At 36.7% G+C, this 22,645-nt stretch overlaps 2 protein-coding genes across 4 annotated transcripts; both read right to left on the bottom strand.

Moving 5' to 3' along the window:
* Window positions 1-651: 651 nt before the first annotated feature.
* On the bottom strand, window positions 652-12,999 carry LOC114146529 (forkhead box protein P1-B-like). Of its 3 annotated transcripts, none has more exons than XM_028020671.1 (15): window positions 11,602-11,733; window positions 7,620-7,757; window positions 7,443-7,532; window positions 7,149-7,269; window positions 6,119-6,221; window positions 5,918-6,025; window positions 5,687-5,774; window positions 5,297-5,374; window positions 5,003-5,198; window positions 4,276-4,352; window positions 4,049-4,150; window positions 3,397-3,524; window positions 1,853-1,907; window positions 1,559-1,725; window positions 652-1,472 (listed from the first exon to the last, which is right to left on the bottom strand). In XM_028020671.1, exons 2-15 carry the CDS (start codon window positions 7,737-7,739, stop codon window positions 1,310-1,312), a joined length of 1,596 nt encoding a protein of 531 aa, XP_027876472.1. In that variant the 5' UTR covers window positions 7,740-7,757; window positions 11,602-11,733; the 3' UTR covers window positions 652-1,309. The 3 variants fall into 3 exon arrangements, with proteins under 3 accessions (XP_027876472.1, XP_027876491.1, XP_027876483.1); XM_028020682.1 differs by lacking the exon at window positions 11,602-11,733 and adding an exon at window positions 12,874-12,999 and having other exon boundaries at window positions 1,310-1,472; XM_028020690.1 differs by lacking the exon at window positions 11,602-11,733 and having other exon boundaries at window positions 7,620-7,763.
* A 4,634-nt stretch (window positions 13,000-17,633) lies between these two features.
* On the bottom strand, window positions 17,634-22,643 carry LOC114143965 (eukaryotic translation initiation factor 4E type 3-like). The gene is made up of 7 exons (XM_028016383.1): window positions 22,151-22,643; window positions 21,292-21,364; window positions 21,005-21,099; window positions 20,373-20,433; window positions 20,228-20,294; window positions 19,331-19,486; window positions 17,634-19,226 (listed from the first exon to the last, which is right to left on the bottom strand). The coding sequence occupies exons 1-7, from the start codon at window positions 22,300-22,302 to the stop codon at window positions 19,180-19,182; spliced, it is 651 nt and encodes a 216-aa protein (XP_027872184.1). The 5' UTR covers window positions 22,303-22,643; the 3' UTR covers window positions 17,634-19,179.
* Between the last annotated feature and the right edge of the window lie 2 nt (window positions 22,644-22,645).

The raw sequence follows: 22,645 nt of genomic DNA, 5'->3' as shown, positions 1-22,645 counted from the left end.
AACTTTTTGAAACAGTTGTTTCTTTTATGCCATGCCTTCATGCTGGTGCTTTATTATATTTACCTTTCCTTTGATGTCCTGTGAGGCATTTTTGATTGCCTTGTGTGTGAATGGTCCAACATGAATAAAATTGCCTTAACTTATAATTTGGTGCATTTATAAATACAGTTAAATCACTGTTTTAAACTTGTAAATCTGAATAAATAACTTCATTCTCTTTGCTTTTCTTTCCCATACAAAGAAATCTAAACTCTTTGCTTGTTTTTTTTTTCTTTCCTTAAATCTCCATCCAGCTGCACCAGATGTGAATTCTGAACCTGGTTCTGTTTTTTTAAGAGCGACTCAACTCAATGGAACAGGCTGGATGATTTTAGATGGGTTTTTTTCCAGTTGGCATCTGATCAACTGAATTACACATAATTTAATTTACGTGTGATCTCACTACATGATTATGTATGCAAAAACATATTTGATTCATCAATCAAATAGGAGTCCATATAATATCTGAATTAGACATGTTCAATTTGATATGCTCTCTACAAATAATTTTAGTATATGTTATAATCTAAATGAGCTTATTAGATTGAATAAACTGTAACATTTGCATGAACAACAATCTAGGACTAAAGTACAAAAATCACACAGACATAATTTCACATAGATCATGAGCAATTTAATATACATAGAGATGCATTGGTTTACAATAATGATAAAATCTATTTTATAATGTAATGTTCTTGAAAGGGTGAAAAACTTAAATATAAAGAAGCAGTGTATTCTTTTGATCAGCTGGATCGATTATACCTTGAATACAAACAGATCATGTTGGCAGTGAACATTTTCATTTTTATAGCAACATTTTTCTTATGTCCTCTACAAATCTTTATATATAATGATTACTAAAAATAAAATCAGGTAGTGTGGCCCCATCACAGCACAAAGCTGCAATTAAAACAAGGGAACTTATTGTTAAGTGCTAACTATTTGTGTTCCCTTTCCTTTGGCTTCTCTCATCATGGTCTTTTTTTATTGTGAAGAGATTAACTGTATAAAATGAGAAACATCACAAACAGTTTCACAAACGTCTTATTGTGATCTCAATCACCTGTACAAAAACAGCTGAGAGCTATATTACCAAACAAAAACTAATGCTCCAAAATTTTTATAATAATAATAAAAAAAAGAAGGAAAACAAAACTCTAAAGGACAGAGTGTTTGGTTACATAGATGAAGCCGCTGCTTTCTGGAATGCCACTTCACACATGTTGTGAGACATTTGGCGTCGCCGTGGAGAAGCTGGACCTAATCGTCAGAGAGAAGGCACACGATCGAAATGAAGCTCAGACCTCTCCGGGCTGCCGTTGATTTCCTCCTGGAGCATTTCGGGGCTGTGGCCGTGCTCGTCTGTGCTCTCCGGAGACTCGTAGGGATAGTTTTCGCTGATCTCCTCGTCCTCCTGCTCTTCTTTAATACTAAGGAGAGGGTGCGCTGTCAGTACTGACGTTTCAAACCAGCGGGGAGGAACGCAACGGAGAAGGTGGGGAAAGGGAGAACTTACAAAGCTTGAGGAGGAGACTGTGTTGTGCTGCTGTCACTTTGGTAGCCACATCCGTTAGCCAGCGCTCCGTTCATCTGCTCCTGGAGAACGTGAGGCAGCGAGTGCAGCGCGATGCTACCTATCGAGGCCGGGTTGTACAGGCAGCTGTTTCCATCTAGACCAGCATTCTGAGAGGGGGAAAGTGGCATTAAGTGTCTCAAACATGCTAACTTTTAGCTTCATCTTCCATAATACTAAGATTTTAAAATGAAAAAAAAAAAAAAACAAAACAAAGCTTGAGATCGTATCTCTCACCTGAAGAGCAGACCCGGGCAAGCTCTGGCGACTTTGAGAGTTCTTCAGCAGAGATCTATTGGCAAGAATGTGCAAAAGACGTTATATATTAATTAGTTGCAGCCAAATGGGAAAATATTACAGCGCCCTCTAGATTCATTGGAACCCCCCTGGAAAAGAGCAAAACGCTTTAAAGTAAGATCATTTTCATTTGAGTAGTAAAATTTTAAACTAAAGATCTTATCTTCAATCTAAACTGAATTTCTTTGAAAAGTGAAAAAAATTCTGTGCTTAAAAAATATGAGTTTTTTTCTGTTTTTTTTTTTTAACAAAATGGTCATTAGCATGCTTAGCAGCATCATTAGCAACTTTACAGGAGTGTTCAGGAATTTTTTACTAGAATTTCTGTTTCTGCCACTCCTCAAAATAGGAAAGACGACATAACCTGCCATCCTAGTAAAGCAGATGCATATTGAGTCTCATTAGTTAAAAATTAGCTACAAATATATCTACGTTTCATATGTAGAGACAAAGCAATGATTAGATGGAAAGACATAGAAAAACACTGTAAATTTTGAAAAAAATATGAAATCCTTTATTTGAGTACATTTAGTCAGTGAGAGGAAAGCAGCAGAGAATATGTGCCATTCCATTAAGGCAGGTCAATGTTGACCCTCATACTCAGGAAATGGCTAAGAGAACGTAGATGTTTCTGAGGTTCTTCAAAAAAACTGAAATTTCTTACATGCCTTTTTTCACACGTTTATGTAACATGAATGCATCCACAACTAGGCTTTTAATGTAGTCACATTAAAAAGAAAATCTAAAATATCTCAAGTTCTGGATTTTTAAACCAGTGAGTGAAGAGCTAACAATACTATTTTGGCATATTAGATTTTAGTTGAGACATTTTTTTTCTCTGTAATTTCTCAAGCAAAAATACAAAGAGAAAGTTTTAAAAATCACTCTAGTAGTCAATTCTCTTTCATTTTGAATTTCAAATGTGGGCAAAGGATATCTAAATAGCAGTCATGCTTTTTTAATAACCCAATTCCTAATTTTCTGACGCACAACACACTAAAAAAAAACAAACAAAAAAAAAGAGCATAAAATCTTGGTTCATTACAAGGATTAAAGTTTTTTTTAAATCTACATTTATTTCTTTGTGAAACATAGATCAGACTGCCTGTCACTTCCCAATGATTTATTTAGCAGAAGTCATCAATGACCCTTTCTGTACCGGCACTGACTTGATTTAAATCAAATATACTGTAAATCTTTCACCTTCACTGAGCTGTTTACAGTGTTGCTGTTGTCATATTTTATTTAAAGATGTCAAGATGCCCTTCGGTGTCCTTAATTTTGCTACACAAACACAACAAATATACGCGATGTTAGAAAAGCAAACCCCTGGGGCTTCTTAGCTTCAACGTTTGCTTACAGTAAATATTGCAGGCACTCGTGAGGCGGAGTGACAAGGTCAAGTTCTTTGATGTCGGCCACCTGACGTCTAGTAAGATGGGAAAGTACACAGCGTCCTGTCTTACTGTCTACAGTGTACATACCCGTTACCAGCAGCCTTCTGAGGCCGCCGTCGGTGGAACTCGATCTCGTCTACCGTCCACACGGCTCCCTTCACGTTCTCCAGGCGCACAAAGCATTTATGCAGACTGAGGTTGTGTCTGACAGCATTCTGGAAGATTCAAGAAACACCTTGTGCCGTTACACAAATCTCATGTAAATGACGACTAAATGGAAATTAGTTGCGGGGGATATGGACTTAAAAGTGTTATCCCAATATTTAGTGGTAATATACAGTGTGTCACATCGATTGTAGTCCCACAAACACAAATACTGCTCTTGAACAACATTCCCATTTGTAATAAGCTTCTGTAGTTTGATTAGCATCACTAAAATGCACACAGTAACAGCATTTCATCATATTTTAAAATTTATTTATACTTATTGATACACTTCTACTGAACAAACAGTGGAGAAAAATGCAGTAAAAATTACAATCCCAACAATACGGATAAATAGTTTTAAGAGCTTTTAAATGTCATTAACTGAAATTTTTTGTGACATCGATGAATTAAAATCTTACAATTACAAATTTATCATGATAAATGATAAACGATACGATAAATACCCATCTCTAATTTAAATACAATGAGACTTTTTGTGTTCTCATTTTTAAATGTGTGATGTTATGGATACCTTCCAAGTAGCTGCATTGCGCCTGAAATATGCAAAGTTCCTGGTGAACCAGTTGTAGATTTCGTTTAACGTCAGCTGATTGCGAGGCGATTCAAATATAGCCTGAAACAGATAAAAAGGGAGTCAGAGATACTGTTTTTACAGTGACCGAGTTACTATGCAAAAGAAAGCTGAAAACAAACAAAATATTGAAGAGTTATGAAGTACATATATCCAGGACGTGTTACCTGTCTTATGAGGGACGCATATGTAAATGGAGGTCTAACCTCTGTGCTCAGGTAGAACTCTTTATTATCAATTATATCTGTAAAAAAAAAAAAGCATAAAAAATATGTTTGTGAACTTAATAGAAGAAAAAGATGCAACAAATAGAAACCGTTCTTTCAAATAAGGTATTTAAAATGCCATGCAACGTATCTGTACCCATTGCGCTTGTGTAAATATTGTCATGTTACAACCACAAACTTCAGAGTAATTTATTGAGATTTTACGTGACAAACCAAGGCAAAGCAGCACATAATTATAGCGTGGAATAAAAAGAGTACAATGTTTTGAATTTTTTCTTACAAATACAAGATTATTCAACTTTCACTTTTTTTTTTTACCGATTGCGCTGCATGAATTCATTTCAAGTTTTACCACAGATTTCTAACACGATTTGGGTCTAAACTTTCAAACACAGGAATATGCTTTGATCTAAACCGTTAGAAGTTATTTTAAGTTTATTTCAAGTCGACATCTTGTTGGTATCACTAGATTTTAAGAAAGGGAAATAAATAGAAATGCTCATCACAGTTTTCAGGTCTTCATTTGCAAAAAGCCTCATGATTATGCACTACTTATTGTGTCTCGAGTGTCCCGGTGAAACACAATGAAGTTCATATGGTTGTAATGTTGTATCAAAGTTTTGCAAAGCGCTGTAAATCCTGCAGATATTCCTGATGTGTTTGGTACCTTGGCTGACAGAGCGGCTGTATCGCCTCCGTACAGGAGTGCTGGTGAACAAGCTGTTGGGGGTGAGGACTGACGGCGAGTCAGAGAGCGGTGTGAGGGGCGTGGAGGGGGCTGTGGCACTCTGAGAAAGACTCATAGGAGGAGGGGCTTTGGGCAATGTCACCGGGGTGAAAGACACATTAGACGCCAGATTCACCTGCGCACACACAAAAAAAAAAACCCACAAAAAATGTGTTATCTACAAACCAAGCGGAAGATGTTTGCAAAAAGAGTAAATGGAAAATGAGAACTCACGGGCTGAGCTGCAGGTTTGGGTTCAGAGGATTTGAGATGAGCCATCATAGCTTGCAGTCGCTCCTTGTCTTTCTTCAGCTGTGTTAGATGGAGGACCGAAATAGAGCGTGAGGTTGGTTGGTGAATTCACAGTTTTAGTTACATGGCGTTCAATGTGTCATCCTGAGCGCTGTAATTATCCAAACACAACACCTCTGCTTCCAGGGAGGGTGCAAAAAACACAGCAGAACTACAAATACATCCACATTTACTTTGACAGAGCTGTCTTTTCACAACTCGTCACCGACATTTTAGTTTTATGAAAGTATAACACGCAAAGATAATTCTGGTAAACCGAAGATGATTCATAGATTTTTTGTTTGTTTGAGAAAGAAACCAGCGCTCTCATACCTGCAGCTCCAGCTGTTGAACAACCTGCATCTGCACACGGCACTGCGCCGTACTCTTGTCGTCAAGTGTGTGGTCGCTGTTCAAATGTCTGGACATAAACAAATATGTTTAAATGTTAATTAGTCAGAGGACGCTGACTAATTGTAAAGTTGGGCAACTAGAAAGAGATTTAATACATTAAATGTTCTATTCGTTAGCGTCAATGCTAATTTTATTGTTATATGTACTCACTTCATGAATGCCTGAAAGTCTCCAAAAACAGTTTCACAGCCTGGCCATTTGCACATGCCGTTTCCATACAGAGGATGGCTGTTCTGGGGGCTTTCCTCCTGTGACCCACTGCACAAAACGCAAAAGTCAGCTATCAATGGAACCTTTCAAGAATACATACAAACATGAGCAACCAGAAACAGAAAGCAGTAAACTGTAAACCTTTCTTTCCTCTTCATCAGAGTGTGATGACCGTTGGTGGTCGATTGGCTGGAAGACTCTCGGATATCTCCACCAGGAGAGAGGACGCTGCCATTTTCACACCCTGAAGAGTCACAAATAGACAGAGACATCCTTAGAGATATATGCAGCTTCACTACAAGTCATCTGAGTGAAGCTGAGATGAAGGTCTGTTCCACACGAGGCGCCATGACATCAGAAGTGTCATTAGAAGTTTATTGGTTTGATCAATGGCGCCCCCTGCTAAACTATCCTGGATCCCACCACTCCTATATGTTTCCCTCACTTGTTCTCAAAGTTGGTTTGGATTTAAAAAACTGCAATTATATTCAAAATATTACAAATGTGTTTTAAAAACAAGTTACAGTCAAATGTTAAAAAAATAGTAGGTTATCCAACTTATATATTTCCAATTTATCTGATATATTTTGAGTTTGAATCATTCAGACATACAGGGAAAAGAATATGTGGGCATAAATTCCAGTTTATATTCAACAGGAAGCCAAACGGTGCATTTTGAGCAAAAGATCTCTACATAATTAGCCTGGGGTCTTTCCAATCAGCTTAAAGAATTCATATTTAGAATTTTAATCAAAACCTATGGTAAACATAAATAAACTCAGTTGAAATGCTAAATGTCCTAACAGAGTCCTGAGGCTGTTGTTCCGGTTATACAGCAGCCTACATGCAGCACAGTCAAACCTGGGGGCGCTCCAATGATTTCAACTCAAAATATGTTAATGATGCAGGTTTGTACAGACTGTACAAACAGTCTGTTTTCCTTTCTATTTTCATTTGTGTCTAAGAAGACAGCTTCAGTAACACAAACAATTAAAGATAAACACTTAGCTGTTTTCTTAGCAAAATCTAACCTGAATAGACCCTCAAAAAAGTTCTAGTTTTTGAAACTGAACTTGATTTAATTCCACCACAGAAAGTTTCTTTTTAAATTTAACTTCCTCCATAGTGTGAGTAACGAAGGGCAGACGTGAGACCGTGCGATGCATCATACCTGGAGCTACAGTGGGGGTGCTGGGAAGCACAGACAGCAGGCCTTGCCTCTGTAGGTTGAGGAGATGCTGCTGCTGCACCTGAAGCAGCTGCTGCTGGATGGCGATCTGCTGGGCTGTAAGCTGCGACAGACGATCAGGGATTAAACTTTCCACAAATATTCTCTGTTGGGCTAAGAAACAGGAGCTTTCTGTACTCTGTATTTACACAACATTCAGTGTTCAGTTAATAACCACAAGTCAAAGCAGTCCCATTTAATTACTTCCCTGACGTACAGAGTATTTCTGAAAGTTACCTCTTGAGTAACTATCCCGGCATTCTTCTGTTGCAAAAGCTGCATATTTATCTGCTCTTGCTGATTCTTGAAGACCTCCTGGATTTGTTGCTGCAGACATATTAATAACGTTAGAATGACAGGGGCACAGGGCTTGTGTTAAATGTGGCGTACGAAACGAGCTAGTCGTGCCGTTACCTGGTGTAACATGAGCGCCTTCTGCTGCTGGACTAGCACCTGGATCTGCTGAGGACTGAGGACGGGCTGCTGTGGTGCCTGCTGCAGTGGCTGCGGAGCTTCGGCAGGCGGGGTCATCATCGACAACGACGCTGGAACCTTCATCATCAAAGGAGAGAAGATCAGACTGGCTAAAGTCTTTCCCAGAAATGTAGGGAGAGGAGTCATTAATTGTTTCTGAGAAAGAAAAAGGGCGGGAGCCTTTAAACGGGACATATGCCTTTTTTTCTTTACCAGGTTCCACCAACTCAAATTTAAGATGTTTTAAGACCATTATGAATTAAAATGAAGTCCTATATTACAACAAAAATGTAAAAAAGAAATGCAATTGTTTTTTTGTTTTTTTTCAGGGGACCAAAACAGTGAAATTTCGGTGATCTTTTTGTGGCTCTTGGCTTTGTGCTTCTCACATGGCAACACATGGCAGTGTCAAACGTTTTTAAAGAATGTGGGTCGTCTCGATCAACTGATGATAAATTTACACACCCATCATAGACGCAAAAAAAAACAACTAGTGCCTTTTTTGCGAATGTCGTCCAGCCAATAAATTTATAGAAGAAAAAAGTCAGTTAGAAAGTATTAGTGGCAATTATTTAACTTGTTCCTGGTAGGCTTAATTGCCTCAAGGCAAAGAATGCAGTGAATGAAAATGTCTGTGTGTGACTCAAACTTTTGCCTGATATAAACATCCCATAAGAAAAAACATACATAGTCAAGACAAAATTTAAAATCTGTGATTATTTAAGGCATCAATTTTAGATTCATGAATTTAACACTTTTTAAGGATGCTCACTGCGAACCAGATATTCAGGTTCATCAAGTCAAGTCAGGCACTTTCTGGAGGACAATACTTTTCTAGATGTCAGTTCAGTGAGCAGGGAATTTGTAGGCTTGGATTTTGACCCAACAGCTGCTTCAATTTCATCCATAATCTGCTGCAATGATTTACCTAAAGATGGATCATTACCAACTAGAGCGGCATAAATCAGAATCCAACAATTTGATGGGCTCTTCTATGACAGTAAAATCTTTCCAAGTCCATCCAACGCATCAAAACTAAGAGCTTCCTCCATTTTTGGTGAATTGATGGATTGACTACCAGCACGTCCTTCGTATGAGTACGTTAAAATTCAGAAAACGATAGGAGACAAGTGTTTGGTTACTTAAAACAGGATGATTCTGAAATTACTTTTTTATTTTCTGTTGGATTAAAATTTCTGCCTCTACAAACAAAAAACTGCACGTTTGTCCAATCCAAAAATTTTTTTATCAATCAACAATGAAATCAGCTGGTCACACTTAAATGGCTAACTAGAAAATGTAGGTATATTTGGTTAATTGAAAAAAAATTCCTATCAGCTGCTAGATAACTGAGCTCGTTTTTCTGTGTATGCAGTTAAGAATGGTCATCTTGGATACCAATGGCTCTGATTTGTATAGTTTGTGTGTATAAAACAACCTGAAGGTTCCTGCAGGTTCTTGTACTTAAACCACAACATATCAGATGTTTCAATAGGAGAATATGTTAAAACACAAAATCACAGCATAACGCTGATTTTAAAATATCCTCGAGTTTTGCACCCTTCATCCTTATGCACTGTATAAACAAAACTGTGCATGCCTTAGAAGAGAGTGAAGTATAAAAATACAACTTTATCTTTGTTGCTGCTTTTATGGCTAAAAGGTTAAAAGATAAGAAACAGAGGATACAGAGTTCAGACCGAACACAAAGTAACATTCCTCACAGTGAGTCAACCAAATTTAACTAAAACTAAATTAAGATCAAACGGGACCCACATTATTACAGGAGGTAATTGGTGAAATATAAGCAAAGCATAAATAAATAATGGCCTAATAACAGCATTACTCTCTAGGAATCATGCATCATTATGGACATTTTTGTAACTGAATAGTTTTTTTCCCTTGATCTAGTCATTATTTTAGCAATATTTTTGTATCAACCTCTTGATTGAAATTTTACTTTAATCGTATATTTTTTTTACTACATCAAAACAATTACTACAAGCTTAAGCATGTAGTAAGCTTGTAGCCTTTTCCTGCATAAGTCTTTTAAACTATTTCATTCTTGCAGAAAATTAACTACATAAAAAACATAAGAGTTCACTCAATTACATTGATGCATCACTATATTTTTCTGCTTTTTTAAGTTAAACTGGTCAACTTCAGTTTGGATCAAAACTCTAAACATTTATCAGGATAACAGAGGATGGTATGATAACTATCCGTCCTCTACTAAACATCTCAACACCAATATTCCTGATATTTTTCCTGATATTCTGGAGGGACTGGTTCTGTTACTTTACAACACTACATTTGATAGGCGTAAGGAGACGTGTGCAGGATTTTCAGTCAAACCATGTTTGTTGGGATGAAAATATCTAATATATCTATGTCAGTGCATCCTTGAGTTCTTCACTTTTTGGTCATTAGGCTTGGATAATTAAATTTCTAAATTTCAGCTATAAATCTCTTCTGGTTTGAACTCATTTTTAAATTAGATGCAATTGGCTTTCAGTGTTGTTTATGGACACTAGAGAGCTGCCCCTCCCACACTTGTTGCCGTCAACTGTTTGAAAAAAACAAAAAAAAAAACACTTTCCCTCACTTTCCAGAAAGACATTCTTATCTTAATTACAATTTAAAGCATTAGATCATGGAATACATTTTTGTTTTAGTTTTAGTGCCAATTCGGTCAAAGGATATTTTTTTTCTAAATGTTATCATTCAGTAATAATCTCAAGCTCAAATCAGCTTATTAAAAAAAAACAAAAAACTACTGAACCATGTATAATTAAACACAGCGCCACTCAGGAAAAATAAGCTGTTATTCTTGCCTAACCACCTGTTATTAAATTCTTTCTATAATTCTCAGTTCAACTTTGCAACGTGACCCGAGTGGTTCTGACATTACTGCTAAAAACAGCAGCAGAAATACAAAAACAACCAAAACACAGGATGGCTCAGGGGAATTATAACTCCAACGAAAACAACAACAACAACACCAACAGCAGCCAGAACCCGAAAAACAACATCATCTTCTTCTTCTTCTTCTTCTAGTCGGAGCAATTATCAAACCCCCCCAGCCCGCCTCACCCCCGCCCCTCAACCGTCCCCCTTGCTGTCAGCTTCACAGCTCAGGAGTTGTTTATGGTAAACATAAACTGAGGAATCAAAATGGCACAGAGATATAAATAATGAATAAAAAAAGCACACAGAGCCTGTTTACGAAAACAGAACTTGAGATTCGTATTTTAATTAAGGTTTGAACCACAAACAAACATTCCTCTCCAAAGGCACAGTCTGTTTGGAGTCGGGTAAACAAACTGACAGAGAATTTCACACAGGCTTTGGGCTAACAATAACAGAGGACTGCCTCCTGGTTTGCCCTTTCTTATGAAACTGCGTGCTTTAGAATGGCCACTAAAGCAATGAAAGGAAAAAAGAAAAGAAAAAAGGCAGGTCCATCCCACGGACAGAGCCAGTTGGCCCCCTCTATTTTTTTCTATGGACACCATCAACACAACAACAGCCTTCGCCTAATCCCCGTTGCTATGGCAGCGTGCAAGTCCAAACATCTTCTGTTGTTGTTATTGTTGAAAGTCATACCAGTGAGCAACTGATTGTAAACACAGATATGTTCCCGCAAGACTGGTCTTGTGAACTCCTTTGAGAAAAGACTGACAGCAGAGGGAAATGCTAAAAACATGCAGGAGAAAAAAACACAAACAAACAAACAAACAATAAGCTTCTCATTCCAGAACTGATTCTTACTGCTGTGCTGTGTTAAAAAAAACAAAAAAAAACATGCACTTGCTGAAAAATCCAAACATCACTCTTATGCAAAAAAAAACAACAAAAAAAACACAGACACTAAAGCAACTAATTACAAAAGTCTGGCTCTATATGCTAGAACAGAACAAACCTGAAAGTCTCCATTGGAAGGTTTCTGAAATACTTCTCGGCAACTATGAAAATCTAACCCAGCTTTTCCACGTGACGCGAGCGTAAACAGACCTAACAATATAACACTGATCCCTCCACCCGGCAGGAGCCGAGCTCCCCCTCCTCTTCTAAACCTCAGCTCCACACACACACACACACACATACACACACGCCCTCTCCCCCAAAACCTATTCGATGCACTCTCTTTCACCGTGAAGAAGCTGAGAAACACAGACAAGAAAACAGAAAGGTTTGAAGACTCATTAAAATTATCTAAGTGTACGGGTATTGGGTAAAAAAAATAACAAACAAAACAAAAAAACTGTGGTGCTTGGATACGGTTCAAATGAAACAAATCTATTCACGCTTTAGTGGGTGGGGGAAGCATCTGGATCTGCTGAAGTGGAGATACATGTTTATCCATGTCTCCTTACACCTATCTAGTGTTACAAAGTAACAGAACCCCTCACTGCAGAATGATGTCATGAAAAATATCGAGGTCATCATTTTCAGCTGTAGCAACACGTTTGTTCTCTTTCTTTTGTCAGTCAAATGTCTTTTATTCGCCAATCAAGCAGCCAGAGATCAGAATATCAGCTCTGATCGGTGACGGTTCGACACTGAAAAATCCAATTTGCTTTTCTTCCATTCATGAAACCCACGAAGCCGAGAAACTCCCAGCACTTCTTACACGTATACGCCTATAACTAAAAGCATGTGCGCTCTGTTTGGGTTTAGTCCAGCTAATCTAACGCAGCTACAAACAATATTTTAAAGAAAAAAGAATGCAGAACCTTTTTATTTTAATTCTAAAATTAAAATTGGATGAAAACTGGAATCAGCAAGTCAGACCTTAAATAAATGTGGAAATCATACCAGCCAGGAAAAGACTGATCTATGCATCTGTAGAAAACACATTAAAGAAAATTGTTTTGGAGGATGAATTGTTGGAAATTTCAAAAAAAGATCTGTAAAATATATATATTTTTTTATAAGTACGCCAATCAATCGGCTGATTTGGAATTTGACTATTTTTTTCAGAATCGGCTCTGATCAACGATCGTCAGGTCAAATACTGAAAACCAGCTGTTTATTTCCCCAATGCGAATGTATCAAAACTAAGAATGCATCAAGAAGTAAATCAACAAATAAAAATGATTTGAATCGGTGTCGGCCTGATCGACGCATCTCTAGTTGTTATTTGTAAAGCTAACTCTGATGGACTGAATGAACGCCAGTGCGGACAACTGACCCCTGCGACCTCTGGAGGAGAAGTCTGGCTGCTCTTCACTCGACTCTCATTCTCAGAAGGATTTCTGCTTTCTATGTGGATTGCTTGTATGGTGTGTCCTGCTGGATCTGACTGGGACTCATGCATCTGGACTTCACTGGCCTGCAAAAAAAGAGAGAGGGAAATAGGAAAGAAGTGAAAGTCACTCGATGAAGCCACCGAGGAATGACAGAATGCTGAAAACATACATGGTTGGCTGCTTTCAACAAAATAACTTCACTCGGTGATAAGAAATTCATTCTTCAAGAAAAAAATAAAGAATCAGCAGAGGCTGAAATGAGCGTCACAGCATGGTGGGTACACGAGAGAAAAGCACTAAAAGTTGAGAAGTTCGCTTCTGCGGCCCAACCCAGTAATACAAACACACTCTACCACTAGTCAGAGAGGAAGATGTTAAATCTATTTGTTGAATAACCAAGTGCTGCCATGACTACTGTAAACACAGGGGCCCTGGGTCCGTGTTTATGTGCAAACATATCTTCCTTCTGGAACAATTTACCATTAACCAGGTGGTGCGATAAACGGCTGTGGCAGGTAGCACAATGCACAAGTAGGCTTTTATGTATACAGCTTGGGAGTGTTTGAGTAAAAAGCTCAGCAGCATAAACAAAGGTAAATAAAGAAGGCAAACAAAAAGCATAAGGAGAAGGAAAGCAGCAGAAAAATCAAGCGCCTAACATGCTTGAGAGCTCGACATTTTGAGATTAATCTTCGAATCAAATCAATCTTATACGCACGACTGAGAGGCAACAGTTAGAGAACATCAGATTAGACTGCGCTGCATATGCTGTGATAAATCGAAGGCCAAGAGTCCGCAATGAGTAAAAAGAAAATTAAAATCAAACAAAAAAGGTGAAAAATGATGACTAATCAGCAACAAGTTATGTCTAGCTCTAGAGATGTGTCATCCATGCTCAAGACATCACTTATACCTCTGAGCTTCCAGTAATGGCCAACTAAAGCTAAAATCTGTTGAAAACAGGCAGGGGCTGGTAACGTCTGCACTGTTTATTTTAGCTCCCGGGATCAGGATTAGTTTGGAAGACAAAGGGCAGAGTTTCCTGTAGAGTTTTTTAAAAGAAGGCTGGAGGGGAAAGCTGAGTGTAAGGGCAAAATTGTAAACTTTGTCAACCACCTCATTCTGAAAGTAATACAAATGTTATCTGGTTGTTCATCAGGTTTATCTTATAAAAAAAAGCACATCATATTTTTTTTCAAACAAAGTTGTAACTTTTCAAGGTTTGGATTTTGTTTTTGCTTAAATGAAACACTTTAAGTTGTAATAACAATAATTTTGAACACCAAGCTAAAAAGAGCATGATTCTCAGATTAGAGATGCACCAATAAATGGAGCAATTTTTTTTAAATGATTTGTTGATTGGCTTTGATCAGTAATCAAATGCTCAAATACTGACAAAATCAGACTTCCACCCTATTCATTTAAGTCTTTTTCGACCTGAAAATGCTTTAACCAACAGCATGTATTTCAGCTAGCTTCTTTTTTTTTAAGCTCAATGGGGAAATCTGATGATTTTCTGGGACATGCTTATTTTAAATGGATAAATCTTGTAATTTCTTCATTTTCTAAACGATTGAGAACTATTATCTCAGGGAAGCCACCTGCAGCACATTGATTCTCATATGTGCTTGCGTTGTTACAGGAGTAAGAAAAATGCAAATCGGTCAGAAACAGCATACATGTTGCATATCTTCCTCAGACTTAACTCAATGTTTTAAATTTGTACGTGTGATAGATTATGCTTCTGAATGCAGCTAATTAAGCCACAATTAATTCCTCAGTCCAGTGGTTTTATTTATTTGTCAGTATTTTTAATTTCTGCTGTGTTCCTTATTTTCATTTTATATGTACTCTCACACTTTTATAGGATATGGATCGCCAATTAAAAATGAAATTAAACAGACCTACCGTGGAAAAGCAAACAATACAACACTCAATTACAGTTATAATACTGGAACAATTAAGGACTGTAATATCCAAAATTAACCAAACGTTACAGCTAACTGCGTTCTGAATTTGAACTAAGTGCAGCCATTTCACTCGCAGCAGCTACAACGAAGTACTTAAACTTAGAAATGACCAGTAGAAGATGTCACCTGGACTGTGTTATTGTAATGTTATTATCTATAATTTGCCTTGAGGCGACACGATCACATCCGATATCTGTTGACGCCAACCACCGCAGTTCTGGGTTTCCATTTAAGATTTGGAGCCATTAGCTTACATAAGCTAGATAACCGGACAAACCCTGACACTTGAGTCTCATAGGTCAACTATACAAAACAACCGAGCAACATACATGAGCGGCAGCTTCACAGTAACGCCGTTTTTAATCAACATCACGCGTGGCGTGCACGTTAACATCAGCTCTAACAAAAGCTATATTATGGGTCCTGACGTTAGCTCAAACGAAACGGTTCTCACTCTCCTCTTCGCTGCGCCTCCAGGTGGTTTTCAAAATAAACCCATTTTTCATGCCTGTAATCGTTCAATATAAGGGAGTGAACTGGTATAATGTCGTTTACTCACAGAAATGTGTGCGAGCGGACAGTCTTTGACGCTGGGTGGTGTCAGAAGAAGATCCCTCGACGCTCTCTGCCTTCCTCGGTAACGAGCTAGCCACAAGTTGCTAACGGGGGCGTGGTTTGGGTAAAAGTAAACAATAGTGACGTCATGTTAACACGAGGACTTCTAAATTTTTGACGCAAGTCACTGCAGAAAACATGTTTCTTCTTTATTAGTTTTTAATAAATAGATTTTAAAAAATAACACAACCAGACATTACCATGCAGTGTGTAAAATGTTAATTTGTTCATAAATAAATTATGTCTCGATTAAGTTTGATTTTTGAAGTAATAAAATAAGGAAAAATAAAAATTTCTAAAATGCCTCTTTTTTGAATAAACAAACAAATAAATGAACAACGTGACGGGAAAAAAGTAAAAATAGAAAACATGCTGATAGTTTGCATAGAAAATGCTAATAAATTATTACGTTGGTTGTGAATAAATATCTGAATTCACCAAAACAACAAAAAAAAATGTTAACAAGTTCAGACATTTCATAAAATGCAAGAACAAAGCAAAAACTAAATGACCTCTTAGAAAACAAAGGCAGTTTTGAACATGTAAAAACCAACACAAGAGTGTAATAACAGACACAAGCACGTGAATCACTGTTGCAAATATTTTTCTTGTGTTTGTTTTCCTATTTTGACATCTTTTGTTAATGTTGTTTTGGGTAAATTACTGTATCAATGTGGCATGGTATAGAGGTTACCTGTGGCACTGTTGGGGTAAGGAAACCCATGTTGAAGAAAGTGACATTCAACTCATCTACATTGTTGGATCTAGTCCTTAATTAATCTATTGACAATAATGGTCAGGTGCTTTATGGTATCTTGGTCCGTTTGCCAGCCTAACCAAGCACAGTGAAGCCATAATCATTAAAGCAAATAATGGTTGTGTGAGAAGGTTTCAAGTCCTGCTGGAAACTGAACCAGCATCTCCACCAAGCTTGTCAAAAAAGTGAACTAAATCTTCCTAGTAGACCACTGCACTAACCTTGAACTTGGAAAAAAAGAGAAAACAGCAATGGATCAACATGGGGTGACACCTTTATTACTGATTGTGGAAACGTCACATTGGACCTCATGCAACTTGGGTTCTTTTCTCTTCACTGATTCTCCACACTCTGTGACACTGATTTTCAAAGAAAGACAAAATTTACTTTCATTTTTGCACCACTGAGCAACAATGGAATCCTTTTTTTCCTTCTTAATTCAGATAAAACTCTTCTGACTTTATTTCTGCATCAAACTGACAAAACCAAGCAATTACAAATGAATTGACAGTTAAAATTACAAGTTATAGGCCATGGTCTTGACACATCTGTGTGTGGTAACGCCCCCAAACTCTCTAATGGGCTGTTTCACAATCCCCTTGAGGCTTCAGCTGTGCTACTTGCTTATGAACTTTGTTCAATCATATTTTTTTCTTCCACTAAACTTTCCACTAATACCTTTTGATACATGTGAACAACCAGCTTTTTTATTATTATTTTTTATTTACAAGATAGTTTTTGTGGCTTACCCTTCTTGAGTAGGGCATCAGTGACAGCCTGCTGAACTGCTGAGAAGTCAATAGCAGTTGACATTGCCGCAACGTGCATAATTTCTGTCCAACAAATCCTTTTTTTGTTTTTTTCTTAAGCAATGTTATGATTTCCAGAGAAACCTGCATTTTAGGCGTCATTTTGAGCAATAATCATCAAAATTCACAGAATTTGTGATTGTGTATAACATAGTGATATGCATTTAACTCTTTTTGATTTACTAAAATAGAATTATTATTAAAAAAAATAAACAACTAAATGCTCTGCTAAATGATGTATTTTTAGGTGCACCGGAATAATAATATCCAGTGTATCCTGTTCTGCAATTATTGGTTATTATGCATATTATCCACAAGTACAAAAATGTGACCACAAGAGGGAGACATTTTCAAGGAAGATGCTGTTTAAAATTGAGTATTATTTTACTATTGGAAATAGCAAGCACATAAATATAAAAACATTACCTACATCTCAGTGTAAATGCCCTTGTTTTTTGTTTTCATTTTATCCCCTACCCCCAGGTTTGAAAAGGAAACATCCCAAATATAATATATTATATAACTTTTCACACAATATTAAGAACAATAAATAAAAGTTCAGAAATCTTTATTGTTTCCATTTCCAACACATGGAAATCTAACAGTGAAACATGAATAGGTGCACAGTTAAACCACAAACAGGGAGAACTTTAACATTGTAAACAATCAATAAACAAGGCACAATTTGAGATCAACAATCAGTTACAAGATCTTTGATCTGTAGTCATCTGTCAGCAGAATATATGTGCAGGACAAGAACATTATTGTTCTTAACAACAGTGTACATTTGAATGAGCATATGAATTACTAACAAAGACAAAATGAAGTTAAGTTTGATTAAGTGTGTTGTATTAAAATGATTTTTCTTGTTGATATATGTTTTAATACGAGAAGTGAAAACGGCACTGCCCTAGTCTTAAAGGGTCCTCAACGGCTCTGCAGAAACAAATTACATTTGCTGTACCTGATTGTAGGCAACAAAAATGCAGTGTTAGTCATAGTACTTGGAATGAAACCCACACTTATGAATATCAGAGAAACTGCAGGAGATTTTGTGTTGAAGCAACCAGCAATCTTTGATCTTTTCATTTTACTTTATACACCTAGAGCCAGCAACATGAGATATAAACAACTTCTGTGACAGTTTCTCAGTTTTTTTTCCTCCAAGGATCAGTTAGAATTTTAATCTGAACAGAAGTCAATTAAAAACAGAGAACCCCTTTGACAACAACATTTTCATCTATTACAAAAAAAAGCAAAACAAGCAGAGAAACTTCTCATTTCATCAAAAAGTGACACAAAACCAAAGTGTATTTGGTCTCCAGTATTACAATGTCACATAATTATCAGATTATCAGATGTCTTGCACACAGATAAAAAAATGAAACAAGGTGCTTAATTTAGAGCAAAAATGGCAACCACAACAAAGAACATTCTACTAGTTAAAAGTAATTGCATATATTTCCCAGAATGTAATCAAGGTGTTTTGTGCATGGAGATTATTGTGTGTAAAGTTTAGGTAAACATTACACATCGTGTTTTGAGTTTTGCTACTTATTCTAAGAATGGCATGTTCCTTCGTACAAAAATCCAACACAAGGAAGATGAAATGTACAAAGGATTTCCATCTGTAGTGCATGTAACATTTTCCTAAATATAACTCAAAAAGAAATTTTGTAGAACATATCACCTATGTATTATGTAGCTGTATCATCTTAGCTAATTTATTTAATACAAATCAGCAGTACCTGTCATTAATTACATCAAAAAGATCTATGCTAGGTTAACGGCACATTGGATGTCAGAGATTATCTAAAACTGACGGATCTATTTTGCGCTTATAAAACTTTACAGTGCAATAAAAACAGAAATACATTCGAAGATACCATAAAACTAAACTACTCGATATAACTGTATTTTTTTGCAAATGTCAGTGATGCCCAGATGAAATGAATTTCTACTGATTGAAAACACTTGTGCTAAATTGAGGTACTTAAGAGGAACTATAGCAATTTGTAGTCTACCTGAGTAGTCTGTAATAACTTTATCAGCAGAGAAGATTCTTGCACAACTGAAAACATCTAATGTGCAAAATATTTAGTGTCTTGTTCGACCTCCTTCGAAAGCGTGGTGCTCCTTGTGTGCTAAAGATAATAGAAGATGTTAGAGGAGAAGGTAAGTAAAGTACTCAAAAGTGTACTATTAAAAACAAACAGAAGACAATGTTCAATGGAAAGAAGATACTCACGTTTATAAAAAACAGCTTTAAAAGGTGTCTGAGGGAGGAGCTCGTAGATCTTTCCCAAGATGTTTGACTCGTCGGCACAGGAAGCGTTCCCATTCCAGACCTGAACGATGTCTTCTCTGTCCCGTACGCTGATGCTGACCCCAACTACCTCATCTCCTGTACACATAAGTGGAAAAGGGGCAATAGAAACGCAATAAGACAGACTGCTCATGGTGCAATAAAGACATTAACAACATCCACTTCTGAAAAATTGTATGTTTTATGTAAGAGAAGTAACCCAGTTAAAACATGATTGATCACAGTTTGTTCATATAAAAAAAAATCTGTCCAAATACCAGACACTGAGTTCCCCAAGATTGATACTGCTTATGCTCTAAGATTAGGTAAAAATTACACAGCATGTTTTGAGTTTTGCTAGGTAAATGAATCTAACTTAATTTTATAAATGGCTTGTTTTCATGCATTTCCCTATTATGTCTCTAATGTCACATTATATTGAAAAGGAAGTAACTGATTGCAAATGAATGTTCTGCAACCTTTTTAATAACACAGAAAAGAAAAGTATGTCTTAACATGCTCAGGTGCATTTATTGTACATAAATGACTAGAGGTTGTTATTAAATAAATGGTATTTAGAATTTGTTCGATACGCTGTTTTAAGGCACTTTATATATCTTCACTACGTGTGCCTTTTTATGACATTTTAACTCTTTCCCTTACACAGCTTTTACAAAGTGATATTTAGTGAGTAATATGCTGAATTTGACCACATTAAAACCAACTGGATAAAACAGAACAGGACATTATAATAACTGCTACCACTCACCATTTCAAATCATAAATTAACTTTAAGCCGGTTTATTTCAGCATTGAATTTATTTATTCAAAGACATTTACCTGAAGCACAATAATCGCTGAACTGTTCTCCAATTGTGGCCAATAGCAACTCCTTCCACACAGAAGACTGTAAATATGAGGAAAGATTTAGTAAATAAGGAAATCAACTTGCATGTTAAGTAAAAAAGAGTGTTATTTCTCTTACAGTACACTCTTTGGGCACTTTCATTTTCCAAACACCACCTTTAGCATTGCTTTCTTCTTCCCTGTATGCAAACCAGAAGGAACATGAGCAAATACTCATATTGGCAAGCATGGTAAAAATACAGTACAAGCGCACCAATCATTTTAAAAAAATTTTCCATATCCCAGCCTCTGGTTTTTGTCAACTGTCAAGTGATGTGTGTCTCATTTCCTATCTGAAACACACTTCTTGGGTGAAAGGAAATCATTCTAAATCTAAATTGGCCAGTGGTATGAATAATTTTGATCTTAACTGTGTAGATCCTTGTCTCAACTCTTAAAATTTCCAAAAGGTTGGCAGCTTTTCCAAATCCAACATATTCCATGACAGACAAAGTTGAAAGTTTGAAAGGATAACATAGAGAAACTTGTCTGTATTCTGTTCACGCTTCCTGCTATCTGATGAAGCTCACTCTCTCGCAGCCTGAATGCATCCATCACTGATACTTACAATACTTCTTCACTCAGAGTAATATTCGACATATTAAGGAACGTTGACATACAGCACAACCTAATAGCTCATAGGTATCCTAGTCTGGTCACCAGATGTCTTCTCTAACGGTTATCTAATTTGACCGTGCCAGCAGAACTCACCAGAGTGGTTTCCTTTCTCCCCTCATCAGATGATAGCTACATCTCAAAGGCAAGCTGGAAACACTTGGGATATTGTTGTAAACTCGCCAAAAGTTCTGTTACGTTTCCAAGGGGAAAAGAGAAAGCAGGTTAATGTGTGACATCAACAACAATCAAAACAAATATGACCGACTGGCCTTAAAACACTTTTATTATTACAGCAAATAACTACAACTCTAAATCAGACTTAATTTTTTTCCATACATGATTAAATTGTGACCGAAACATACTAAAAATAGCCTTCTTACCTGAACAGTCTCCACTGTGTAGATTTTCTTCAGGTTTGACTCACACTCAGCTGCTGTTGTACCTGGTAGAGATCTTACCAAAAAAGACAAATCAAATTTCTGTAAGTATATTTTATTTTAAATGTGAACAAGTTTAAATGACTTTCTTTGCAATTTTTTTTTGTTTCAGATATACCATGGCTGCCCTCTATGCAGATAAATTAGAGCAGCGGTAGGGTGGGAGGGAGTCAGATGACTGACAAGCCAGTAAACAGGACTGACCCCATTTTAACACTGCCTCCCCTATGCTCCACTAACATGTACACATAGAGCATGTTGCTTGAAATCAATACTGTTCTGATTACATAACATTATATATAAAAGGTGACTTTTATTTTTTTTTCCCCTAACAGTTAGTAAGAACTTGACCCACAAAAGCTTTGTTGCTAAAATTTAAATGGAACAGAGACACCAGCAATGACTCAGCAAGCTGAGAACAATATGCCGTGCTTATGAAAGCGGACACTGACCTGATTTCTACTTCTGGATTTAGTTACTAATAGCTTAAAATGACAGTTTTTGTTGTAATGTTATTTTGTTTAACATATAAAAAATATTTGTTATTTCTCACAGCTGTATATTATATATATATATATATATATATATATATATATATATATATATATATAAACATTTTTTTAAAGAAAAACTAAATGTTCCACCTTTTCCAATAATCTTATAATACAAAATGGACAACAAAGGTAAATTCTCGGTCTGTTTTTCTTTGTTAAAGAGTTAATCAGTTCGAAAGAGTTCGCTCACTTGTCACCGACAACAGTTTTATAACAAAGCAGTTTGGAGAATTTAAATTCTTTCTTACCTATCAAGCCAGAAAGTCCAGGGTGAATGTAATGGCAGAACGTCATTTTCAGTGTTGTGTGAAATTTTTCCTAAATCTCTGTCGTTGATATGAATGTTTTTCTCCAGGCTTGGTGGTGAGCTAGGTTGTAAGGCAGCTAATGGCACTGCCATTATTAACTATGAAAACCGAAGAACTTTGTATTGGAGAACTATCATAGAGCAGGATTCCCACGCAGGCGTTTCTTCGGAGTTATGGTTGTTTATAGATATATATAGATTCCCTGGGCAAATTTATCCCAGACCAGCTGATGAGTCATTGGTCGAATCCCCAGTTAGCAGAAAAGACGCTCTATAACCGCCAGCCCACAAAACACCAGACAGATCTGGAAACTTCTATTGCCAAAGTCACGACATGCCTGAAAATGCAAATATAGTTATTCGCGTTATTGGATCGAGATGTTCTTGAACTACGCGGATTTATTTTTAACACCAAGTTGCATAAAGACCTTTGTTG

Source organism: Xiphophorus couchianus, chromosome 1 (assembly GCF_001444195.1).
Source record: "Xiphophorus couchianus chromosome 1, X_couchianus-1.0, whole genome shotgun sequence".
Taxonomy (NCBI): Eukaryota; Metazoa; Chordata; class Actinopteri; order Cyprinodontiformes; family Poeciliidae; genus Xiphophorus; species Xiphophorus couchianus.
The sequence above is the reverse complement of the archived record's forward strand: the minus strand, read 5'-3'. Positions and strand labels throughout refer to the sequence as shown.

What these genes read in the sequence shown, in the direction of transcription:
- LOC114146529 (XM_028020682.1), bottom strand. Translation starts at nt 12,999, where the DNA reads ATGCATGAGTCCCAGTCAGATCCAGCAGGACACACCATACAAGCAATC. An exon ending in CCAAACCTGCAGCTCAGCCC is followed by an intron (nt 5,199 to 5,296) that starts GTGAGTTCTCAT and finishes GTGTGTGCGCAG; the next exon opens with GTGAATCTGGCGTCTAATGT. An exon ending in GCAATGCAGCTACTTGGAAG is followed by an intron (nt 3,525 to 4,048) that starts GTATCCATAACA and finishes TGAATCTTCCAG; the next exon opens with AATGCTGTCAGACACAACCT.
- LOC114143965 (XM_028016383.1), bottom strand. Translation starts at nt 22,302, where the DNA reads ATGGCAGTGCCATTAGCTGCCTTACAACCTAGCTCACCACCAAGCCTG. An exon ending in ACACAGTGGAGACTGTTCAG is followed by an intron (nt 21,100 to 21,291) that starts GTAAGAAGGCTA and finishes GAAACGTAACAG; the next exon opens with AACTTTTGGCGAGTTTACAA. An exon ending in AAGTGCCCAAAGAGTGTACT is followed by an intron (nt 20,295 to 20,372) that starts GTAAGAGAAATA and finishes TCATATTTACAG; the next exon opens with TCTTCTGTGTGGAAGGAGTT.